The sequence below is a fragment of the Capra hircus genome, chromosome 1 (assembly GCF_001704415.2).
Source record: "Capra hircus breed San Clemente chromosome 1, ASM170441v1, whole genome shotgun sequence".
Lineage (NCBI taxonomy): Eukaryota > Metazoa > Chordata > Mammalia > Artiodactyla > Bovidae > Capra > Capra hircus.
In genome coordinates, this window is record NC_030808.1 from 136,552,372 (window position 1) to 136,578,092 (window position 25,721).

The window sequence follows — 25,721 nt, forward strand, 5'->3', positions numbered from 1 at the left end:
GCCAAGCTGGTTGTTATCCTGCATCATTGCTCACTCAATTCCATATACCTCAGTGAGCATACCAACCTGATTTTAAGAGTAGATATGAAGGTCTAAGTCCACTTGGTATTAACTGCTTGCTATGGTGCACTTGGTCAGAATAGTCATGACTCCACAAGTAGTTTCAAAATTAAAGAAAAAGGAGTGATATCAAAGAACAGTAAATTCTGAATAACTTCAAATTTATCTCCAGACAAGGGACAAGATGGCTATCTTCAGTTCAGTTCAGTCGCTCAGTCGTGTCCGACTCTTTGTGACCCCATGGACCACAGCACGCCAGGCCTCCCTGTCCATCACCATTCCTGGAGTTTACTCAAACTCATCTCCATTGAGTCGGTGATGCCATCCAACCATCTCATCCTCTGTCGTCCCCTTCTCCTCCTGCCTTCAATCTTTCCCAGCATCAGAGTCTTTTCAAATGAGGCAGCTCTTCACATCAGGTAGCCAAAGTATTGGAGTTTCAGCTTCAACATCAGTCCTTCCAAAGAACACTCAGGACTGATTTCCTTTAGGCTGCCTACATAGCTGTAAACATATGTGACCTTTATCAGGACTGATGCTTTTTAAAAATTTCTTGCTATTGAAAAAAATCTTATAAGAATATCTCCAAGCTTGGAAGCTTGGAGATGCAAATAGAGCCACCTGGCTCTAGTAGCCAACTAGTAGGATTACATCATGGATCTGAGGCCAGCATGTTGTGAGAAAAGTGTTTAAAAAAAAAAAAACCACAAAAGTTTTCTCCTGTTCTATAGACTTCCTTCATAGCTCAGTCGGTAAAGCATCTGTCTCCAATGCAGGAGACCTGGGTTCAATTCCTGGGTCAGGAAGATCCCCTGGAGAAGGAAATGGCAACCCACTCCAATATTCTTGCTTGGAGAAACCCATGGACAAAGGAGCCTGGCAGGCTACAGTCCATGGGGTCATAAGAGTCGGACACGACTTAGTGACTAAACCAACCAACCATAAACAAATTAACTTTCTAACTCTGTTACTCTGGAAACTTGGTAAGGTGGAGTGTCAGCTGTGTTTCCAAGCAAGAGCACTTATGTTGAAAGTAACATCTATTTGATAAACTGCATCTGAACTGGAAGGCCTGTAAATGTATCTGGTCAGATATTTTATGCTTAACTAAAGTATCTGGTCAGATATTTTAGGCTTAACTTGGGGCTTTTCTACCTTTAGTCTGTTCTTAAAATTGGTCATGTCTCTTGTTAGAGGACTGCTCCTGGAGATGATGGAGTCATCATGGTGTGGAGCATGAGGCTTCTAAGCCAGGGTGGCACTCACACTCATCCACTGTGGTCTCATTCCTTCAAACCTGAGCCATCACCATAGGGACACAGGAGTTATACGGTAGATCCTAGACTGCTGCATGGACCTACTGTAAGGACCTTACTAAAGAAACTCATCTGATGCTACCCCGCTGGCATACTGTATCTCCTGTCTTCCTGTGCTTCTAAGTAAAACCAGTGCTAAGATTCTTTGAGATTTCTTGTCTAGTCAAATGAGTCTACCAAATGAGTGTTCCTAACTGAACACTTAAATGCAAAGATTCCATCTTTGTAATTAAGGTTCAACAAATCAAAAGTGTCACATGTTTGATTATAAATCAAGCCATTTCTTTTAGTATTAAATATCTTGTTCAAGTCCTAACAGTCTTGTTCAGGTCCTCAAATAGTTATGACCTTTGACTCATTGATGATTCTTATCATATTGATACCATCAGTGGATTCTATACTATATGGAGGCCTGATGGTTAGAGTGGTAAAATGTAGTCAGTACTTTGTTCACAGTGCACAGTGTTGGTGATGGTCTTCCCCTGCTGGGATTCTGCTTTTTTAATCTTTTTTGTCTTTGTTAGAACCATGGATGGTGGATACTTGCTCAAAGGAGATGCTTTTAGTTTGGTGGGGTTTTGTTTGTTTGTGTGTTTGTCTGTTTAGATAAAATTCATGCTGTGTTAAACTTGAAATTTTAACTATTTTAAGTGTATAATATAGTGGTTTTTATTAATTCACAATATTCTGCAGTCATCACCACTATCTAATTCCAGGAAATTTCCATCATCCTACGAAACCCTTATCTCACAATTCCCCCTTCTGCTCATCCCCTGGAAACCAATAATCTACTTTCTATCACTATGGATTTACATATTCTGAACATTTCATAGAAATGGAATCATATAATATGTGACCTTTGGTGACTGTTTTTTTTTTTTTTTTCCACTTAGCATAATGTTTTCAGAGCCAATCCATGTTTTAGCATGTATCCAAACTCCATTCCTTCTATGGCTGAGTAATATTCCATTATATGAATATATCATATTTTGTTTATCCATTCATCTGTTGGTGAACATTTGGATTGTTTCTACTTTTTGGTTGTTGAAAATAGAGCTGCTATGAATATTCATGTACAATTTTTTGTTTGAATGTGTTTTCAGTTCTCTTGGATATATATGTTAGAGTGAAATTGCTGGGTCATACGGTAACTATATATTTAATAAAAAGCTTTTAGTTTTCCTTTTATATTTCACCTTGGTCATTTACCATCACAAAACACCAGTGCTTCATAAATGACTGTGTTATCAGAAATGCATCGAAGCAGACATTTGGCATTAAAAAATGTCTTTGTAAGGTTCATTGCAACTTGACTCTTTGTAGCATCACAGATGAATTGTCCCGTGTCAAGTTAGACAACACAGGGGCTTCCCTGGTGGCTCAGTGGTAAAGAATCCACCTGCCAATGCAGGAGACATGCGTTTGATCCCTGATCTAGGAAGATCTCGCATGTCACAGAGTAACTAAGCCCGTGAGCCACAACGACTGAGCCTGGTCTCTAGAGCCTGGGAACCGCAACTACCGATTGCCCTGCAACTACTGAAGACTGTGGGCCTAGAGCCTGCGCTCTGCAACAGAAGTCACCTCAACAAGAAGCACATGCACCACAACTAGAGGATAGCCCCCGCTCTCCACAGCTAGAGACAAGCTCCCACAGTAATGAAAACCCAGCACAGCCAAAAATAAACAAATGAATTTATATTTTAAAAAGATTAACAATATAGCTCGATGTTGTCCCATTTGCTGACACTGTGGCAATGATCTTCACTTTCCTATGCTTAAAGGTGCTCACCCAGGATTAGATGGTGCTTTTTAGTATGACTGCTGGAGAGGATGGGTTTTGCTTATCTGAGTAAGATGTAGAAACTGCAGGTGCTGCTGCATTCAATCTGCTTTTGTTCTTTGCAGATGGAGGCTGGAAGCCTAGGGTAAAACTTCAGAGAAAAATGTTTTTTAACTTTCTCTTATTACCTATTACCTCCGGGATTAATTCTTCTGCTTTTTTAGTTCAAAGCCTCTCTTTCATGCTCTTGAATTCTTTAAAAGTTGGGTAAATGAAGGTATAGATTAAATAATTTTGGCAGCTGGAGTGTATTTTCTTAGCCCATGTGAGAATTTCTGTCCACAGAGCAGGGAAAGTCCGTGCCCTGGTGTCTGTGAGTTGCCTGGGGCACTATTGCACTTCCTGGCCCAAATATCCACTCTAGGACCTTGCTTATCAAAATTCCCATTTCAGAGAGCTGTACTCGCAGTTCTCTCTCCAATCGAAGACAAGGGAACAGTTGTTTCAGCATCTTTTAATTAATTTGCTGACAGATCCCCTACAATCTCTTCTCCCAGCCTTTCTTTACTTAGATCTAGACGTTTTTCTAGGGATACTTCTGATAAAACTCATGATTTGCAGGCGGGAAGTAAGATCTTCTCTTTTACCTGTGTGGATTATAGATTTTCCAGCTGCCACTGTGTTACCGTCTGCTATATATAATCCAAAAATGAATGTTCTCAGCCGCTGGTAGCACCCCTCTTGGCTTTCTAGCATTGAAGTGGATTTATTTTCATTTTGTGTTTTTTTCTGAAATTTCAGCAGAATGTGGGAGAAAAGAAAAATATATCTTTGTTATTGGCCTTTTCTCTATTCTTATCTAGATCAGGACAGTCCAATCCAACCTTTCATCTCCAGAAAGGCTTTCAAGCATATGTACTCAGAAAAAAACCACCTGGTTTACTTCTTCCTAAAGCACATAAGGTATGATATACAAATGCAATGTTAAATTCCTTGTTGACTAATAAATGCATTTTATACTCACAAAACAATTTAAATTGCTTTTAAAAGTACTCTCACAATTGTTAAATATAGAGAATACATTTCTTAGATGAAAATTTCACTTGAGTAGTATTCCCACCCCCTTTTTGTTTTTATCACTGATTTGAGTTTGAAATCTGAGGCTGTGTTTAAGCTGGTAATCTTGTGGATTTGATTCCTTTCTATACAGTTAGCTAGAAATACAGTTAGCTAGAAATACAGTCACCTGATGAATATTTTCAGAGCTGCTCATCTATAGATGTTTTGTACTTTGATTAAATTATGTTTTAAAAGGTATTATTATATCTTATAACAATATCTATTCACTGAATACTTTAATATATTTGATGTAATAATCCTCTGATCTTTTGGTGATAAAAATAAATATTTGAATAATCATAATACGCTGTAGGACAGGGAGGCCTGGCGTGCTGTGATTCATGGGGTTGCAAAGAGTCAGACACGACTGAGTGACTGAACTGAACTGAATATGCTATAAATATTAGACAGTGAGACTTATAAAAGATTTTTGTTAAAAACTGATTCTTTTCAGAAAACATATTATCTATGGATTTTTAGAGAAAAGAACATTAAAATCATGATGCATATTTTGGATATTATTATAATCATGTATAACAGATTATACATGCTTCCCAACCCAAACTGACTGGAGATGGGCCACTGAAAGGTGGGTTTAATATCACAGTAATAGAAAATGCAGATTCTGACTATGATATTCCCAGAAAATGAAGTGACCTGCATGCTTAAGATCGAAAAAGTTCAGGAACTTTTCTTAAGCCTCAACAAGGCATGGGTGAAAGAGAATCCCCACCTGCAGGGAGAGATTTATGCCCCAGTAAACAGCTGGATTTGTCTCTCTTCTTGATAATACCCTGGATATCTAGAAGACATCAGAACATAACATAATGCTTTCAGCCCAAAGATCTAAAGTACTTTTGTTTCAACTCCTTTCATTTTTCCCATATCTGCATTGGAAAAAAGCAGTGTTCCCACATGACATCTACTTTATGAGCAGCCTCCACCGCCCCATGCCACGCCTACTTCACAGCACCAGAAGCTTCTTTCTGTAGCTATTGGCATCTCTAACTGCTCTCACCTTGGTTATGGGTTTAGTCATTTCCCTGCTCTAGTTATTGCAGCAGTGGCCGGTTTATCCCTCTGGTCAAAGTGAACTGCATGGTTTCTTCTCCTTAGAAGTGATCAGCCTGAGTGTGGGGAAGGGGACTTTGCAGGCAGATTAGTTGGCATCAGTGTTCTGCTATAAGCTGTGTCCCTGGGTTCTGAGTGATAAATGTGTACATCTTTCCTGGTTGAGGAAGGCCTTTTCTTCACCTATCTTAGCTGAGCTTCTGTGTCAGTACCAAGTTGCTTCTCATTGTCTTCTTACCCAGTAGTTATCTTGAGCTCCATGGCAGCCCATACCACTGCCTTGAAAACAAGTACCTCCATTGATCTCCAGACAGAGGAGGTACATTTCCTTTCTACCAGCATCCACAGGCTTCCACCAGTACCCTGTAGTTGACTATGCCCAGAGCATTGAAATAGAGACTTGCCTGAGCCCCATGGTAGACTGGAGAGGAATTGGTGGTGGGGAGCAAGAGCAAGAGTGAGTCAGCAAGCAGGGACTGATAGGAAAAAAATGTTGGTTGTTTTTTTTTTTTTTTGTAATGATATCTGCAAAAGTTTATGGTCAGAAACTGTCACCTTCATATTATCAGTCAGATTAAGCCCCACACATAAGCCTGTTCTTTTAGCCTAATTAGCAATTTTTGTTGTTGTTTTTATTTTAGTTGCTAAGTTCTGTCTGACTCTTTTGCAAGTACCAGCCTAATTTATAGTTGTAATAATCGCACTAAGACTACTTTTATGGATTATACTAAGGAAATTATTATCCTCTGGGTTATATTGTTTGTCACATTTGTTGATACTGTTTTAAAATTAATTTCTAGCCTTAATGTTAGCTCACAAGTAATTATTAAATTTCTGTATTTCTGATTTTTAATTATCATCTTATTTAGATTGATAGAGAATTTAAAGTCCAGAAAGCCTTGTTTTCAGTTGGATTCCCCGTTCCCAAACCTTTATTGTACTGCAGTGATCCGTCTGTCATCGGAACAGAATTTTATTTGATGGAACATGTACAGGTAAATTAACACTTAATTGTACTTTGTTGCTTTTATTTCTAGTTGTGAAATTACATGTTAATAAATGATAGTTTATCAGTCAGCATTTTAGGTAGTTTGCTTTGCAAGGGCTTAAACTTTTTTTCTTTTTATTAAAGCAACAGAAATATATCCTCTCATTTCCAGAGGCTAGACGTTTGAAACCAAGGTATCAGCAGGGTTGGTTCTTTATGGAGTTTTTATTTTTGTTTTGCTTTTTAAATTATTTTTTATTGAGATAGAGTTAATGTACAATATTATATGTTACAGATGTATTACATAGTGATTCACAATTTTTAAAGGTTATACTCAGAGTTATTTTATTTTATTTTTTTATTTTTTGGCTCTAGTCTATCTTTTATTTTTTATTATTTTACTTATTTATTTTTTATTCTTTTTTTTTTTTAACTTTGCAATACTGTATTGGTTTTGCCATACATCAACATGAATCTGCCACGGGTGTACATAAGTTCCCAATCCTGAACCCCCTTCCCACGTCCCTCCCCATACCATCCCTCTGTGTTATCCCAGTGCACCAGCCCCAAGCATCCTGTATCCTGCATTGAACCTAGACTGCTGATTCATTTCTTATATGATATTATACATGTTTCAATGCCATTCTCCCAAATAATCCCTCCTTCTCCCTCTCCCACAGAGTCAAAAAGTCTGTTGTGTACATTTGCGTCTCTTTTGCTGTCTCACATACAGGGTTATCGTTACTATCTTTCTAAATTCCATATATATGTGTTAGTATACTGTATTGGTGTTTTTCTTTCTTGCTTACTTCACTCTGTATAATCAGCTCCAGTTTCATCCACCTCAATAGTACTGATTCAAATGTATTCTTTTTGATGGCTGAGTAATACTCTATTGTGTATATGTACCACAGCTTTCTTATCCATTCATCTGCTGATGGACATCTAGGTTGCTTCCATGTCCGGGCTATTATAAACAGTGCTGCGATGAACATTGGGGTACACGTGTCTCTTTCAATTCTGGATTCCTCGGTGTGTACGCCCAGCAGTGGGATTGCTGGGTCATAAGGTAGTTCTATTTCCAGTTTTATAAGGACTCTCCACACTGTTCTCCATAGTGGCTGAACTAGTTTGCATTCCCACCAATAGTGTAAGAGGGTTCCCTTTTCTCCACACCCTCTCCAGCATTTATTGCTTGTAGACTTTTGGATCTCAGCCATTCTGACTGGCGTGAAATGGTACCTCATTGTGATTTTGATTTGCATTTCTCTAATAATGAGTGATGTTGAGCATCTTTTCATGTGTTTGTTAGCCATCTGTTTGTCTTCTTTGGAGAAATGTCTGTTTAGTTCTTTGGCCCATTTTTTGATTGGGTCATTTATTTTTCTGGAATTGAGCTGCATAAGTTGCTTGTATATTTTTGAGATTAGTTGTTTGTCAGTTGCTTCATTTGCTATTATTTTCTCCCATTCAGAAGGATGTCTTTTCACCTTGCTTATAGTTTCCTTTGTTGTGCAGAAGCTTTTAAGTTTAATTAGGTCCCATTTGTGTATTTTTGCTTTTATTTCCAATATTCTGGAAGGTGGGTCGTAGAGGATCCTGCTGTGATTTATGTCATAGAGTCTTTTGCCTATGTTCTCCTCTAGGAGTTTTATAGTTTCTGGTCTCATGTTTAGATGTTTAATCCATTTTGAGTTTATTTTTGTGTATGGTGTGAGAAAGTGATCTAGTTTCATTCTTTTACAAGTGGTTGACCAGTTTTCCCAGCACCACTTGTTAAAGAGACTGTCTTTAATCCATTGTATATTCTTGCCTCCTTTGTCAAAGATAAGGTGTCCATAGGTGTGTGGATTTACCTCTGGGCTTTCTATTTTGTTCCATTGATCTATATTTCTGTCTTTGTGCCAGTACCATACTGTCTTGATGACTGTGGCTTTGTACTAGAGCCTGAAGTCAGGCAGGTTGATTCCTCCAGTTCCATTCTTCTTTCTCAAGATTGCTTTGGCTATTCGAGGTTTTTTGTATTTCCATACAAATCTTGAAATTATTTGTTCTAGCTCTGTGAAAAATACCGCTTGTAGCTTGATAGGGATTGCATTGAATCTGTAGATTGCGTTGGGTAGTATACTCATTTTCACTATATTCATTCTTCCGATCCATGAACATGGTATATTTCTCCATCTATTAGTGTCCTCTTTGATTTCTTTCATCAGTGTTTTATAGTTTTCTATATATAAGTCTTTAGTTTATTTAGGTAGATATATTCCTAAGTATTTTATTCTTTTCGTTGCAATGGTGAATGGAATTGTTTCCTTCATTTCTTTTTCTACTTTCTCATTATTAGTGTATAGGAATGCAAGGGATTTCTGTGTGTTGATTTTATATCCTGCAACTTTACTATATTCATTGATTAGCTCTAGTAATTTTCTGGTGGAGTCTTTAGAGTTTTCTATGTAGAGAATCATGTCATCTGCAAACAGTGAGAGTTTTACTTCTTCTTTTCCAATTTGGATTCCTTTTATTTCTTTTTCTGCTCTGATTGCTGTGGCCAAAACTTCCAGAACTATGTTGAATAGTAGCAGTGAAAGTGGGCACCCTTGTCTTGTTCCTGACTTTAGGGGAAATGCTTTCAATTTTTCACCATTGAGGATAATGTTTGCTGTGGGTTTGTCATATATAGCTTTTAGTATGTTGAGGTATGTTCCTTCTATTCCTGCTTTCTGGAGAGTTTTTATCATAAATGGATGTTGAATTTTGTCAAAGGCCTTCTGTGCATCTATTGAGATAATCATATGGCTTTTATTTTTCAATTTGTTAATGTGGTGAATTACATTGATTGATTTGCAGATATTGAAGAATCCTTGCATGCCTGGGATAAAGCCCACTTGGTCATGGTGTATGATCTTTTTAATGTGTTGTTGGATTCTGATTGCCAAAATTTTGTTAAGGATTTTTGCATCTATGTTCATCAGTGATATTGACCTGTAGTTTTCTCTTTTTTTGTGGCATCTTTGTCAGGTTTTGGTATTAGGGTGATGGTGGCCTCATAGAATGAGTTTGGAAGTTTACCTTCCTATGCAATTTTCTGGAAGAGTTTGAGTAGGATAGGTGTTAGCTCTTCTCTAAATTTTTGGTAGAATTCAGCTGTGAAGCTGTCTGGACCTGGGCTTTTGTTTGCTGGAGGATTTCTGATTACAGTTTCAATTTCCCTGCTTGTGATGGGTCTGTTAAGATTTTCTATTTCTTCCTGGTTCAGTTTTGGAAAGTTGTACTTTTCTAAGAATTTGTTCATTTCTTCCACTTTGTCCATTTTATTGGCATATAATTGCTGATAGTAGTCTCTTATGATCCTTTGTATTTCTGTGTTGTCTATTGTGATGTCTCCATTTTCATTTCTAATTTTATTGATTTGATTTTTCTCCCTTTTTTTCTTGATGAGTCTGGCTAATGGTTTGTCAATTTTATTTATCCTTTCAAAGAACCAGCTTTTGGCTTTGTTGATTTTTGCTGTGGTCTCTTTTGTTTCTTTTGCAATTATTTCTGCCCTAATTTTTAAGATTTCTTTCCTTCTACTAACCCTGGGGTTATCCATTTCTTCCTTTTCTAGTTGCTTTAGGTGTAGAGTTAGGTTATTTATTTGACTTTATTCTTGTTTCTTGAGGTATGCCTGTATTGCTATGAACTTTCCCCTTAGCACTGCTTTTATAGTGTCCCACAGGTTTGGGGTTGTTGTGTTTTCATTTTCATTCATTTCTATGCATATTTTGATTTTTTTTTCTTCAGTATTTTCTTGGTTATTCAGAAGCATGTTGTTCAGCCTCCATATGTTGGAATTTTTAATAGTTTTTCTTCTGTAATTGAGATCTAATCTTAGTGCATTATGGTCAGAAAAGATGCTTGGAATAATTTTGCTTTTTTTGAATTTATCAAGGTTAGATTTATAACACAGGATCTGATCTATCCTGGAAAAGGTTCCGTGAGCACTTGAGAAAAAGGTGAAATTCATTGTTTTGGGGTGAAATGTCCTATAGATATCAATTAGGTCTAACTGGTGTATTGTATCATTTAAAGTTTACGTTTCTTTGTTAATTTTCTGTTTAGTTGATCTGTCCATAGGTGTGACTGGAGTATTACAGTCTCCCACTATTATTGTGTTATTGTTAATTTCCCCTTTCATGCTTGTTAGCATTTGTCTTACATATTGTGGTGCTCCTATGTTGGGTGCATATATATTTATAATTCTTACATCTTCTTGGATTGATCCTTTGATTGTTATGTAGTGTCCTTCTTTGTCTGTTTTCACAGCCTTAGTTTTAAAGTCTATTTTATCTGATATGAGTATTGCTACTCCTGCTTTCTTTTGGTCTCTATTTGAGTGGAATATCTTTTTCCAGCCCTTCACTTTCCGTCTGTATGTGTCCCTTGTTTTGAGGTGGGTCTCCTGTAGGCAGCATATATAGGGATCTTGTTTTTGTGGGCATTCAGCCAGTCTTTGTCTTTTGGTTGGGGCATTCAATCCATTTACGTTTAAGGTAATTATTGATAAGTATGGTCCCGTTGCCATTTACTTTATTGTTTTGGGTTTGGGTTTATACACTTTTTTTGTGTTTCCTGTCTAGAGAATATCCTTTAGTATTTGTTGGAGAGCTGGTTTGGTGGTGCTGAATTCTCTCAGCTTTTGCTTGTCTGTAAAGCTTTTTATTTCTCCTTCATATTTGAATGAGATCCTTGCTGGGTACAGTAATCTGGGCTGTAGGTTATTTTCTTTCATTACTTTAAGTATGTCTTGCCATTCCCTCCTGGCCTGAAGGGTTTCTATTGAAAGATCAGCTGTTATCCTTATGGGAATCCCCTTGAGTGTTATTTGTTTTTCCCTTGCTGCTTTTAATGTTTGTTCTTTGTGTTTGATCTTTGTTAATTTGATTAATATGTGTCTTGGGGTGTTTCACCTTGGGTTTATCCTATTTGGGACTCTCTGGGTTTCTTGGACTTGGGTGATTATTTCCTTCACATTTTAGGGAAGTTTTCAACTGTTATCTCCTCAAGTATTTTCTCATGGTCTTTCTTTTTGTCTTCTTCTTCTGGGACTCCTATAATTCGAATGTTGGAGTGTTTCATATTGTCCTGGAGGTCTCTGAGATTGTCCTCATTTCTTTTAATTCGTTTTTCTTTTTTCCTCTCTGTTTCATTTATTTCTACCTTTCTATCTTCTATTTCACTAATCCTATCTTCTGCCTCCATTATTCTACTATTTGTTGCCTCCAGAGTGTTTCTGATCTCATTTATTGCATTATTCATTATATATTGACTCTTTTTTATTTCTTCTAGGTCTTTGTTAAACCTTTCTTGCATCTTCTCAATCCTTGTCTCCAGGCTATTTATCTGTGATTCCATTTTGACTTCAAGATTTTGGATCATTTTCACTATCATTATTTGGAATTCTTTGTCTGGTAGATTCCTTATCTCTTCCTCTTTTGTTTGGTTTGGTGGGCATTTCTCCTGTTCCTTTACCTGCTGGGTATTTCTCTGTCTGTTCATCCTGTTTATTTTGCTGCATTTGGGGTGGTCTTTCTGTATTCTGGCAGTTTGTGGAGTTCTCTTTACTGTGGAGCTTCCTCACTGTGGGTGGGTTTGTATCAGCGGCTTGTCAAGGTTTCTTGGTTAGGGAAACTTGTGTCGGAGTTCTGGTGGGTGAGCTGGATTTCTTCTCTCTGGAGTGCAATGACGTGTCCAGTAATGAGTTATGAGACGTCAGTGGTTTTGGAGTAACGTTGAGCTGCCTGTATATTTAAGCTCAGGGGTGTGTTCCTGAGTTGCTGGAGAATTTGCATGGTATGTCTTGCTCTGGAATTTGTTGGCCTTTGGGTGATGCTTGGTTTCAGTGTAGGTATGGAGGCGTTTGATGAGCTCCTATCGATTAATGTTCCCTGGAGTCAGGAGTTCTCTGATGTTCTCAGGATTTGGACTTAAGCCTCCTGCTTCTAGTTTTCAGTTTTATTTTTACAGTTGTCTCAAGACTTTCCCTTCTATACCACACTGTTGATAAAACATCTAGGTTAAAGATGAAAAGTTTCTCCACATTGAGGGACACCCAGAGAGGTTCACTGAGTTACATGGAGAAGAGAAGAGGGAGGAGGTAGTTAGAGATGACTGGAATGAGATGAGCTGGGATCAAAAGAGGAGAGAGCAAGCTAGCCAGTAATCACTTCCTTATGGGTGCTCCACAGTCTGGACTGCTCAGAGGTGTTCATGGAGTTATACAGGGAAGAGGAGAGGGAGGAAGTAGACAGAGAATAAAAGAGGGAAATGAAAAGGAGAGAGACAGATCCAGCCAGTAACCAGTTCCCTAAGTGCTCTCCACCATCTGGAACACACATAGATTCACAGAATTGGGTAGAGAAAAGAAGGGGGAGGGAAGAGACAGAGGCCACCTGGTGGAGAAAAAGGAGAGTCCAAAGGAGGAGAGAGCAGTAAGGCCAGTAATCTCTCTCTCAAGCATAAATATGTACTGAAGATTGGGTTTTTGAAGGTACAAAATTGATAACAAATACCAAAAAGCAAACAGTAAAAATCTAGAATAGAGGCTGGATTTTCAAAAATACAATATTAAAAAAGAGAAGAAGAAGAAAAAAAAAAGTCACAAGAATTATTAAAAAAATAATAAAATTTAAAAATATATATATATGAAGTTTGCTTTAAAAATTGGGTCTTTTGGGGGGAGAAATTAACAGTAGGTTATAAAAATGAAAACTAAAGGAGAAATAGAGGATTTAAAAATTAAAAAGTGTTAGAAAAGAAGAGAAAAAGAAAAGAAAAAACAAACATCAAAAAAGAATGATCGTGAAAATGGTAAAGATGTATCTAGTACTTTCTCTGGTGGGATTGTGGGCAGTGTGGGATCACTTTCAGTGATTTTTCAGATAGTTCCTTGGTCCGGCTTATATTTCTCAAGATCTATAGGCCCCTTCCAATGTAGTGGGTACTAATGACAGGATTTTAATCTATTGCACCTGTCAATCCCAAGGCGGTTCCCTCTGTTTTAGCTTCTTCTATTTGCTGGTCTCTTCAGTGTCCGATTTCTGCCCTGATGCAAGGGGGTTGGTGGTGGACAGTTTTTTTTTAGGCTGACTTGTTCAGTCACGCTGTGCAGAGGGAGGGATGCTGCAAACAAATAACACTAGTGAGTGCTCGCAGTGTCCCAGCCACACTGGGCCTGACGGTGCACACAGCTCAGGCTCTAGCTTGCTCCACTGGGAACCATCTGAGGCCGGCCCTGGTCTGCATGCACCTCCTAGGTCTAAGCAGCTCAGGCTCAGGCACTCAGGTAGTCCCCAGAGGCACAGACTGGTTGGGCCTGCGTTTTGTGCCCTTCAGGTCCGAGTAGCTCAGGTGTTTGGCGAGCACAGTCGCTGCGACTTATCGCCTCTCCCGTCCCTGCTGCTCAGTTTTCTGGGTGTACAGCTGGCGCACCTCCTCAGGCGGATGATGACTGTCCAGAACTCCAAGAAGTCTTAGTTAGCAAACAAGCCTATTTGCAGTTTTGTAGGTAATGTCTCTCTGGGGCTGCTATTGCCCCCTTCTGGCCCTTCCGACTCTGGCTGCCTGTCACCAGAGAGGGATGGTCTGCAGCTGGCTAATTCTGTTCCGTCCTTTGTTCTGTGCGCGGTCCAGGCGGTGTCTTATGTTAGAGCTTTTCGCGTGGTAGCTATCCCACAGTCTGGTTTGCTAGCCCAAGTTAGCTCGTTCTGGTTACACTTGGGGCATTCAGGCCCGATCCTTGTGAAGCAATGCAGCCCGCGCCTCCCTGCCCAGCCCCTGCTAGCTAGTGGCAGATGCAGGTGTCTGCACTGCTTCTCCGCTGGGAGAGTTACCGTTGGGCTCGTAATCTGTGGGTTTTAATTATTTATTTATTTTTCCTCCCTGTAATGTTGCCCTCTGTGCTTCCAAGGCTCACCACAGAAACGGCAGTGAGTGTGTTTCCTGGTGTTTTTGAAACCTCTCTTTTTAAGACTCCCTTCCCGGGACTAATCTCCCTCCCTACCTTTTTTGTCTTTTATATTTTTTCCTACCTGTTTTCGAAGACAATGATATGCTTTTCTGGGTGCCTGATGTCCTCTGCCAGCATTCAGAAGTTGTTTTGCGGAATTTACTCAGCGTTGAAATGTTCTTTTGATGAATTTGTGTGGGAGAAAGTGGTCTCCTCATCCTATTCCTCCGCCATCTTAGGACCACCTCCCACTTAGAGTTATTTTAAAATACTGGCTATATTCTCTGTCTTGTATTAAACTTTCATTTTAATTTGAGAACACAATTTGAGTGAGATAAACTAGGAACATATTTACTAATTATAGCATATTGGCCTATTCTTCCTCTAGGTGTCAGTAAAGAGACATGTAATGGCAATAACTAAACTATCCAGATAGTAGAGGGAAAGAAACTACTCCAAATAAGAAACCAGTCCATTAATAACAGTATATCCAAATTTTTTTAAGATTTTTTATTTGGTAAAATGTTACTGGAGAGTAGTTTTTGTCCTTAAAGTTAATCTTGGTGTATCCTTGTATTTCGCCTGTGGCATATATGTGTTAGTTGCTCAGTTGTGTCCAACTCTTTGCAACTTCATGGATTGCAGCCCACCAGCCTCCTCTGTGCATGGGATTCTCCAGACAAGAATACTGGAGTGAATTACCATTTCCTTCTCCAAGGGATCTTCCTGACTCAGGGATCAAACCTGGTGGGTCTCCTGCATTGCAGGCAGATTCTTTACCATATGAGCCACCAGGGAAGTGCTGGCACATTCTACAGAGAATTGGTTTTGATTGCAAAACTGTACCTAATCTTTGTATGAAACAGAGTATGATGACACAGCAAATAATTGGTATGAAAATATTTATTTTGTTTAAAATTATCTGTTGTAATTGCTTCCATAGGGCCGAATCTTTCGTGATTTGACAATTCCTGGAGTTAGCCCAGCAGAACGTTCAGCCATATACGTGGCCATGATACAAACCTTGGCTCAGTTACATTCCTTGAATATACAGTCATTGCAGCTGGAAGGATATGGTAGAGGTGTTGGGTATTGCAAAAGACAGGTAAGGCATCCACACGAAGAGTTTCTTTTCTCAAGTTCTTAGAAACAAAATATACATTTTTAATTAAAGTAAAAACCTATTATTTTATACTTTTCTGAAATCTGGCTATAACTTTGAACCTTCAGATAGACTTATTTTAAACATAAAATAATGTTATAATTTTTAGATCAGCAAAAGCTTCTATAACTGACAGCATATATAAATGCAAATTTAAAGCTATTTCTATCTCTTCACTTAATTTACCAATACATTTTCTATACAATTTTCCTTTTTTAAATTAGTTTAACAAATATTTGTTAAGCATGTGTTTAATAAATATTTATTAAGCATATAAGTATGTTTAATACATGCTAAGTACTGCGTTAAATTTCAAGAAAATAGAAATCAATTATTCCCCTAAAGGAACTTAACATTTTTGAGACACCTCTACATAAAACTCATTTACATGAAACTTGAAAATGGTATAAAAGAATATGTAACCTGGTAGTGGGGTGGCCGTGAGGAAATACCCCTCGTCCAAGGTAAGGAGCAGTGGCTGCACTTTCTGGAGCAGCCATGAAGAGATACCCCATGTCCAAGGTAAGAGAAACCCCAGTAAGACGGTAGGTGTTGCAAGAGGGCATCAGAAGGCAGACACACCGAAACGATAATCACAGAACACTAGCCAGTCTGACCACACAGACCACAGCTTTGTCTAACTCAGTGAAACTAAGCCATGCCTTGTGGGGCCACCCAAGACGGGAGGGTCATGGTGGAAGGTCTGACAGAATGTGGTCCGCTGGAAAAGGGAATGGCAAACCACTTCAGTATTTTTGCCTTGAGAACCCCATGAACAGTATGAAAAGGCAAAATGATAGGATACTGAAAGGGGAGCTCCCCAGGTCAGTAGGTGCCCAATATGCTACTGGAGATCAGTGGAGAAATAACTCCAGAAAAAATGAAGGGATGGAGCCAAAGCAAAAACAATACTCAGTTGTGGATGTGACTGGTGATAGAAGCAAGGTCCAATGCTGTAAAGAGCAATATTGCATAAGAACCTGGAATGTCAGGTCCATGAATCAGGGCAAATTGGAAGTGGTCAAACAGGAGATGGCAAGAGTGAACGTCGACATTCTAGGAATCAGCGAACTAAAATGGACTGGAACGGGTGAACTTAACTCAGATGACCATTATATCTACTACTGCGGGCAGGAATCCCTTAGAAGAAATCAAGTAGCCATCATGGTCAACAAAAGGGTCTGAAATGCAGTACTTGGATGCAATCTCAAAAACGACAGAATGATCTCTGTTCATTTCCAAGGCAAACCATTCAATATCACGGTATTCCAAGCCTATGCCCCAAACAGCAATGCTGAAGAAGCTGAAGTTGAACGGTTCTGTGAAGACCTATGAAACCTTTTAGAACTAACACCCAAAAAAGATGTCCTTTTTATTATAGGGGACTGGAATGCAAAAGTAGGAAGTCAAGAAACACCTGGACTAACAGGCAAATTTGGCCATGGAGTACGGAATGAAGCAGGGCAAAGGCTAATAGAGTTTTGTCAAGAGAACGCAGTAGTCATAACAAACACCCTCTTCCAACAACACAAGAGAAGACTCTACACATGGACATCACCAGATGGTCAACACCAAAATCAGATTGATTATATTCTTTGCAGCAAAGATGGAGAAGCTCTATACAGTCAGCAAAAACAAGACCAGGAGCTGTCTGTGGCTCAGATCATGAACTCCTTATTGCCAAATTCAGACTTAAATTGAAGAAAGTGGGGAAAACCACTAGACCATTCAGGTATGACCTAAATCAAATCCCTTATGATTATACAGTGGAAGTGAGAAATAGATTTAAGGGTTTAGATCTGATAGATAGAGTGCCTGATGAACTATAGATAGAGGTTCGTGACATTGTACAAGAGACAATCCCCATGGAAAAGAAATGCAAAAAAGCAAATTGGCTGTCTTAGGAGGCCTTACAAATAGCTGTGAAAAGAAGAGAGGCAAAAAGCAAAGAAGAAAAGGAAAGATATAAGCATCTGAATGCAGAGTTCCAAAGAATAGCAAGGAGAGATAAGAAAGCCTTCTTCAGTGATCAATGCAAAGAAATAGAGGAAAAGAACAGAAAGGGAAAGACTAGAAATCTCCTCAAGAAAATTAGAGATACCAAGGGAATATTTCATGCAAAGATGGGCTCGATAAAGGACAGAAATGGTATGGACATAACAGAAGCAGAAGATATTAACAAGAGGTGGCAAGACTACACAGAACTGTACAAAAAAGAGTGTCATGACCCAGATAATCATGATGGTGTGATCACTCACCTAGAGCCAGACATCCTGGATGTGAAGTCAAGTGGGCCTTAGAAAGCATCACTACAAACAAAGCTAGTGGAGGTGATGGAATTCCAATGGAGCTATTTCAAATCCTGAAAGATGATGCTGTGAAAGTGCTACACTCAATATGCCAGCAAATTTGGACAACTCAGCAGTGGTCACAGGACTGGAAAAGGTCAGTTTTCATTCCAGGCCCAAAGAAAGGCAATGCCAAAGAATGCTCAAACTACCATGCAGTTGCACTCATCTCACACGCTAGTAAAGTAATGCTCAAAATTCTCCAAGCCAGGCTTCAGCAATACGTGAACCGTGAACTTCCAGATGTTCAAGCTGGTTTTAGAAAAGGCAGAGGAACCAGAGATCAAATTGCCAACATCCGCTGGATCAAGCAAGAGAGTTCCATAAAAACATCTATTTCTGCTTTATTGACTATGCCAAAGCCTTTGACTGTGTAGATCACAATAAACTGTGGAAAATTCTGAAAGAGATGGGAATACCAGACCACCTGACCTGCCTCTTAAGAAACCTATATGCAGGTCAGGAAGCAACAGTTAGAACCGAACATGGAACAACAGACCGGTTCCATATAAGAAAGGAGTATGTCAAGGCTTCATATTGTCACCCTGCTTATTGAACTTCTATGCAGAGTACATCATGAGAAACACTGGGCTGGAAGAAGCACAAGGTGAAATCAAGATTGCCGGGAGAAATATCAATAACCTCAGATATGCAGATGACACCACCCTTATGGCAGAAAGTGAAGAGGAACTAAAAGGCCTCTTGATGAAAGTGAAAGATGAGAGTGAAAAAGTTGGCTTAAAGCTCAACATTCAGAAAACGAAGATCATGGCATCTGGTCCCATCACTTTATGGGAAATAGATGGGGAAACAGTGGAAACAGTGTCAGACTTTATTTTGAGGGGCTCCAAAATCACTGCAGATGGTGATTTTAGCCATGAAATTAAATGACGCTTACTCCTTTGGAGGAAAGTTATGCCCAACCTAAATAGTATATTGAAAAGCAGAGATATTGCTTTGCCAACAAAGGTCCATCTATTCAAGGCTATGGTTTTTCCAGTGGTCATGTATGGATGTGAGAGTTGGACTGTGAAGAAAGCTGAGCACCAAAGAATTGATGCTTTTGAACTGTGGTGTTGGAGAAGACTCTTGAGGGTCCCTTGGACTTCAAGGAGATCCAACCAGTCCATTTTGAAGGACATCAGCCCCGGGGATTTCTATGGAAGGAATGAAGCTCCAGTACTTTGGCCACCTCATGAGAAGAGTTGACTCATTGGGAAAGACCCTGATGCTCAGAGTGATTGGGGGCCGGAGGAGAAGGGGACAACAGAGGATGAGATGGCTGGATGGCATTACCGACTCAATGGACATGAGTTTGAGTGAACTCTGGGAGTTGGTGATGGACAGGGAGGCCTGTCGTGCTGCGATTTATGGGGTCACAAAGAGTCGGACATGACTGAGCAACTGAACTGAACTGAACTGTATCTGGCAGTAAATTGTTTGTTACTTATCATGAGAGCTGTTCTATTTGGAGGGTAGATACAAGTATGCCCTTGTTAAAGTTGAGGAATGCTTCGTATGATAGATATGTCTTGTACTGTATATTTAAGGAAGAATAAAATTACAGTGATAGGGAAAAGATGATGAGAATTTCACATCAAAGGAATAGCAAGACCAGCTAAGTATGGGGCTGTTTCCCTTTGTACATATGTCTGTTTCAAGGGGAAGAAGGAAGAGAGGCAGGAACTAAGGTTGAAAGAATACTCACTACATACCAGGTCCCATGCTAGATGAGTTATAGACCCAATGTTTTTTAATCTTTGTAACAACCCTATTACATAGATTTTAATACCCTCATTTTACAGATGAGGCAACTGATGCTTGCAGGTATTAAGTAATGTACAAATAAGTGGCCTAAACATAATTTAAACCCAGCTCTCCCTGATTCCAAAGATGAAGGTCTTTACTGTACTAAATTGAACAGAGATACCTTAGAAAGTAGAGACAGAGATAAGTAGGTAAATATTATTTCAATTGGTTGAGGACTTTGAGAATAGGTTGACCTAATTGCATTTATTCTAAGAAAAATAGGAAAAAACTTTGCATTTTCATGTCTGTAATATATTTCAAAGATTCTTTAGAAGATTCTATGAGTAATAAAAAAAAGGAGATTAAAATGAGAAATAAGTCTCCCTTATTTTTGTAATCTCCGTATAACATTTTTCAGAGACTACTTGTTTCTTGTAACCCTTTCAGAAATTTTCTATTTTTTTCATATGTAGGTATATGTGTTTGTTCTTTTTTTTTTCCTTCTACAAAATAATTGCCACATAAAGGCTAGAACCTACATTTCTTGATTCCTATTGTTGTTGTTCAGTTGCAAGTCGTGTCTGACTCTTTGTGACCCCATGGACTGCAGCACACTAGGCCTCCCTGTCCCTCACCATCGCCTGAAGTTTGCCCAAGTTCATATCCATTGCATTGATGATGCCATCCAGCCATCTCATTCTCTGACACCCTCTTCTCCTTCTGCCCTCAATGTTTCCCAGCATCAGGGACTTTTCCAATGAGTCGGCTGTTCGCACCAGATGACCAAAGTACTAGAGCTTCAGCTTCAGCATCAGTCCTTCCAACAAGTATTCAGGGTTGATTTCTCTTAAGATTGACTGGTTTGATCTCCCTGCTGTCCAAAGGACTTTCAGGAGTGTTCTCCAGCACCACAGTTCGAAGCATCAATTCTTTGGCATTCTGCCTTTTTTACGGTCCAGCTCTCAAAACCACACGTGACCACTGGGAAGAACCTAGCCTTGATTATACAGACCTTTGTTGGCAGAGTAATGTCTCTGCTTTTCAACACACTGTTTAGGTTTGTCATAGTTTTCCTGCCAAGAAGCAATCATATTGTGGTTTCATGGCTGCAGTCACCATCCACAGTCATTTTAGAGCCCAGGAAGAGCAAATCTGTCACTACTTCCACCTTTTCCCCTTACTTAGTTTTAAGCTGGCTCTTTCACTCTCCTCCTTCACCCTTATCAAGAGGCTCTTTAGTTCCTCATCTATTTCTGCCACTAGAGTGGTGTCATCTGCATATCTGAGGTTGTTGATGTTTCTTCCACCTCTTGATTCATAGGCCAGTTTTTTTTTCCCCCTGATAAAAGTCTAGGTAAGTAGAATGGAACTAGATGGGAGAGAAACTTAAGTGTTGAAGTTTCTAGGCCTATGCGAGTGTTTCAGACTAAGAATCATAGGCATTATTCCTGAATATTAAAGACTGAACCTAAATTTGATATAATTGAATTTTGTTTTAATTTAAAAATTGCTAAATCTTATGTTCTACTTTCAGCTCTGTCATTTTAAAAATTTATTTATCTTTAGGTATCAACCTGGACAAAGCAATATCAAGCTGCAGCTCATCAGGACATCCCTGCCATGAACCAGCTATCTGATTGGCTAATGAAAAACTTGCCAGATAATGACAATGAAGAAAATTTGATTCATGGAGATTTCAGACTAGATAACATAGTTTTCCATCCTAAAGAGGTATTGGAACCCCTGTTTACAAAAATTGAGTATGTCTGACTTGTACTAAGTAGATGTTCCCCTAGAGTGCTGAAAAAGCCCAAACCATCCCCATTTTTCCTCTACATTCAACACTGTCTTCACCGCTCACAATTTTTGGAAATGAGCCTTGTAGATTATCTGGCATAGGTATCTTCTTATCTTTAAGGCCAGGTCTCATACTGGCCTTTACTCATAAAGTAGTAAAGTACTTTAAAATAATTTGGGAATTTACATACATGTTGCTATTTTCTTCAAAGATGTTTTTCAACTACTCAATATATTTAGCTTATACATATTCTTGCTCTTTTTTCTGGTTCATTTTCATTTTTTTCCCCTGTTGGAGAATTTTTGGTTTGATTATTATTAGCTCAGAGAGGACAGAATTCCAAAAGATTCTTTTGAGGCTTCAAAAGAACATGTATGAATTTAATGGAACCTTGCTCTGTATAAATGTACTGAGTGTAATTTTCATAAAGAGTACAAACAAATCAAAACTATAATCTTCCTCCACTGAGCATAGTGAGGCCTAGAATTGAAAGAGTGTGGTGGGACTAAAGAAAGTACTTCAGTTTACCTACATGCCTTTGGGCAAGACATTCGGCCCTTAGTATTCTAACACTGATGTGAAAGATTTACAGTTCCTGAATCCTCCTCAGGGCAAGATTTTCTGGGTTCATTAGTTTTCTCAGAATGCTGAAATGTTGTAGGGCCAGAAGAGCTGCTCTAAATTCACGTGCTGAGCTTCTGGGTTTCATATTCTTTTCCTGTAGGAAGAGGATGGAGGAAAATATTGAATAATAGTTTAAAATTTCATAAATAAGTAGGGAATTAGACCATTTTTCTTTTTCATGAAGGCACTTCACAAATTGAAATATCAGTCCCTGGATTATAACAAGTTTAGTATGTGTATGTTTGTGCTCAGCTATACATGTTCCTAAGAATATGATTGAAAGCTTTTTATTTTTCCTTTGAGGGTAAGGATTGTATCTTTAATCTTTTTCTTACTTTTGTTTCTAAAGCCTATATGGTAAATGCTGAGTAAATGGGGACCTTCTAGACTAAAACCTCCTATAAAGCAGTAAATGCATCTTACTCATTTATACAACAGTTACATGTTTCTGAATGAATCTATGCTAAAAGAACTGATTATAATTAATCACTAAGTAACTGTTTCCATCTCATCTATTTATGCTTAATTTTTGTTCTCCAGTAGTATGGCTCTCCCCACCTCTGTGCCTCCATTTTTGTTGTAGCTTTTAATTTTGAAAATCTTTAAAGATTCACAAGAAGTTATAAAAATAGTATAGAGGGGGCTGTGTATCCATCATCCACATTCCCCTAAGAGATCTCACACAACTATAGTAAATTATTATCAAAGCCAGGAAATTGATATTGTGTGCATTTTGAATTGGGGGGAAAAACAAAATCAGGGTTCCCAAGAAGCTAAAGTGAGGTAATTGATATGGAGCTGATGCTGACTTTATTTTAATTCTTTTCTTCTTTTCCCCTCTGTTTTTATATTCTAGTTTTCTAAGATATCCTATCAAGTTCTATTATTTAGAAAAAATTAGGACAAAGTAAAATCTTTACTCTTTGGTAAATATGTACTAAAACCTAAACAGTGGTATAGGGAATGGGATTATAGGAGGCTTATGAACTTATATTCCTGTGATGTTTAAGGTTTGATGTTTTATTTTTTTTCCCCCAAGCAATAGCTTATTTTTGTTTTGTCATCAGAAAACTCAGTAATTAAGGAATAAAAACAAAAACAATTTTGAATGATAAACCATCCAGGAATGCGTGTGGTAAGCCAATAGAAAATTACTAAAGGGAATAAAAAAACCTGAACCATGTTACTCAGTTTCACAATCCCTAGTTAATTTGTAGTTACTGATATATAAAGTATTTGAAGCATATTTGAGCAAGTGTTTCAGTAACAACATGCTCAATGAAATGTTTAAACGAACTCCAGTTTTCCTGGAAAAGATTATTAACTTTCCAAATATAAATCAGCCATCTGGCAGAGAAATGTTTAAGATTTTGGAGTTTAGTATACATATTGCCATTTCAGCTTGAAAGATAAATAGGTTTAACTAGGAACAGATAAACCCATAGATATTTCATCTGCCTTCAGTAATTAGTAGTCAGATGTATTTTAGATAAATATAAGTACACTGGTTCTTCTGAAGTCATCTGCCTTGCAGCATTTTATATGTTGTCTTATGAAAAAAAAAAGATTTGATATGCAAAGCACAATGTATTTTTAATGGTTTTTTTTTCTTCTTAATTCCCCCATTATTTCTAAGATGCCAGTGTAGTTGGGGAAAAGTTTAGTTATAAAATTTAATTTTATTGCTACAAAATACATGGGGATGTGTTTTTCCCAATCTTTTTACTTTACAAATAGTTTTAGATACCCTTAATATGCTCTTTGGTCATAAAACCAAGTTTTGAACACAGGCCTACTGACTTCATTCTACACTGTCCTGCTTCTCATCTCCCCTGGAACTGGTCAGTTTTGGTAATCTAGAAACTTAGACCCTTGTCTTTGACCACATCCTCACTACCTTCTGGGCTTCCCTGATGGCTCAAATGATAAAGAATCTGCCTGCTCTGTGGGCGACCTGGGTTCTATCCCCAGGTCAGGAAGATCCTCTGGAGAAGGGAATGGCAACCCACTCCAATATTTTTGCCTAGAGAATTCCATGGACAGAGGAGCCTGGCAGGCTACAGTCTATGGGATCACAAAGAGTCGGACACGGCTGAGTGACTAACACTTTCACTTTTCTTTTCACTACCTTCCACTTCTCTTATTTATATCTCACCTGAGATGCTACAAATTTGATTGCTCTTACTTTAGAATTCATGAACCCCTTATGACTTCATCTGACCTCTCACCCTGCCTGGCCTATTTCGGCATGATCAGTCATTTAAAAAACTACCTTCTCTATTATCAATGAAAAAATAATTTTTTGACAATGAATGTGTGTGAAAATAATGTAAGAAGTTACTTGTTATTCCAGAATCTTCTCAACTCTTGACTATATATATAATCTCCAACCCTGATCTTGATTCATCATATTTTTGCTGCAGAATAAAGTCATAAAGTCAGATTAATAGGGTGTGGGACATATTTTTGCTGCATAATTTCATCTAGGCTCTAACTTCTCTCTATAAAATCTGTGAAAAAATTTTAATCCCTTTTTCAAATCTTTTCTGTTCTTCTCAAACTGTCAAGTTGCTTTTTACATCTAGACTCTTATTCTCAGCATTTAGACTTGATTCATTTTTATCTTTTTAGTCACTTTTCAGCATAAGCTGCTTTATAGGGACATTCCCTGGAAGTTCCCTTGATATTGCTGAAGGTATTTCAGTCCTCTCCTTCATGCAGACTGCTGGTTGACATTTTTCCTAAGCCACTACCAAGAAAAGTTGTTACTTTCTAAAAATTAAAGTATAGTTGATGTACAGTATTATATATTGACTCTCCTGGTGGCTCAGACGGTAAAGCTTCTGTAGACAATGCAGGATACCTGGGTTTGATCCCTGGGTAGGGAAGTTCCCTGGAGAAGGAAAAGGCAACCCACTCCAGTACTCTTGCCTAGAAAATCCCATGGACGGAGGACAGTATTATATATTACAGATGTATAGTATAGTGATTCATGATATTTAAATGTTGTATTCAATTTATAGTTATTATAAAATATTGGCTATATTCCCTGTATTGTACAATATAGCTTATTTTATACATAATAGTTTGTACCTCTTTATTCCCTACCACTGTATTGCCCCTCCCCTTTCCCTCTTCCCATGGGTAACCAGTAGTTTCTTCTCTGAATCTATGAATCTGTTTCTTTTTTGTTATATTCATTAGTTTGTTTTATTTTTTAGATTCCACATATAAGTGATATCAAGCAGCCTTTGTCTTTATCTGTCTGACTTCTTTTACTAAGCATAATACACTCCAAGTCCATGTATGTTGTTGCAAATGGCAAACTTTCCTTCTGTTTAATGACTGAGTAGCATTCCATTGTGTATGTATAACACGTCCTCTATATGCATTCATCTGTTGGCGGACACTTAGGTTGCTTCCATATCTTGACCATTATAACTATAAATAGTGCTGATGTGAACACTGGATTCACGTATCTTTTCAAATCTGTTTTTATTTTGTTTCAGAAATGTACTCAGGAGTGGAATTGCTGAGTCATATAATAGTACTAGGGCTTCCCTGGTAGCTCAGTTGGTAAGGAATCAGCCTGCCATGCAGGAGACCCTGGTTTGATCCCTGGATTGGGAAGATCCCCTGGACGAGGGCATGGCAACCCACTCCAGTATTCTTGCCTGGAGAATCTCCATGGACAGAGGAGCCTGGCAGACTACAGT

General features: G+C 38.3%; 1 protein-coding gene across 1 annotated transcript in view; it reads left to right on the forward strand.

Moving 5' to 3' along the window:
- Positions 1 to 25,721, forward strand: part of ACAD11 (acyl-CoA dehydrogenase family member 11) — a 113,760-nt gene that overhangs the window by 13,636 nt on the left and 74,403 nt on the right. The window contains exons 2-5 of the mRNA XM_018051271.1: positions 4,023 to 4,122; positions 6,219 to 6,344; positions 15,268 to 15,429; positions 21,150 to 21,314. Coding sequence (XP_017906760.1) covers positions 4,023 to 4,122; positions 6,219 to 6,344; positions 15,268 to 15,429; positions 21,150 to 21,314 — 553 coding nt within the window. The remainder of the gene's footprint in view (positions 1 to 4,022; positions 4,123 to 6,218; positions 6,345 to 15,267; positions 15,430 to 21,149; positions 21,315 to 25,721) is intronic.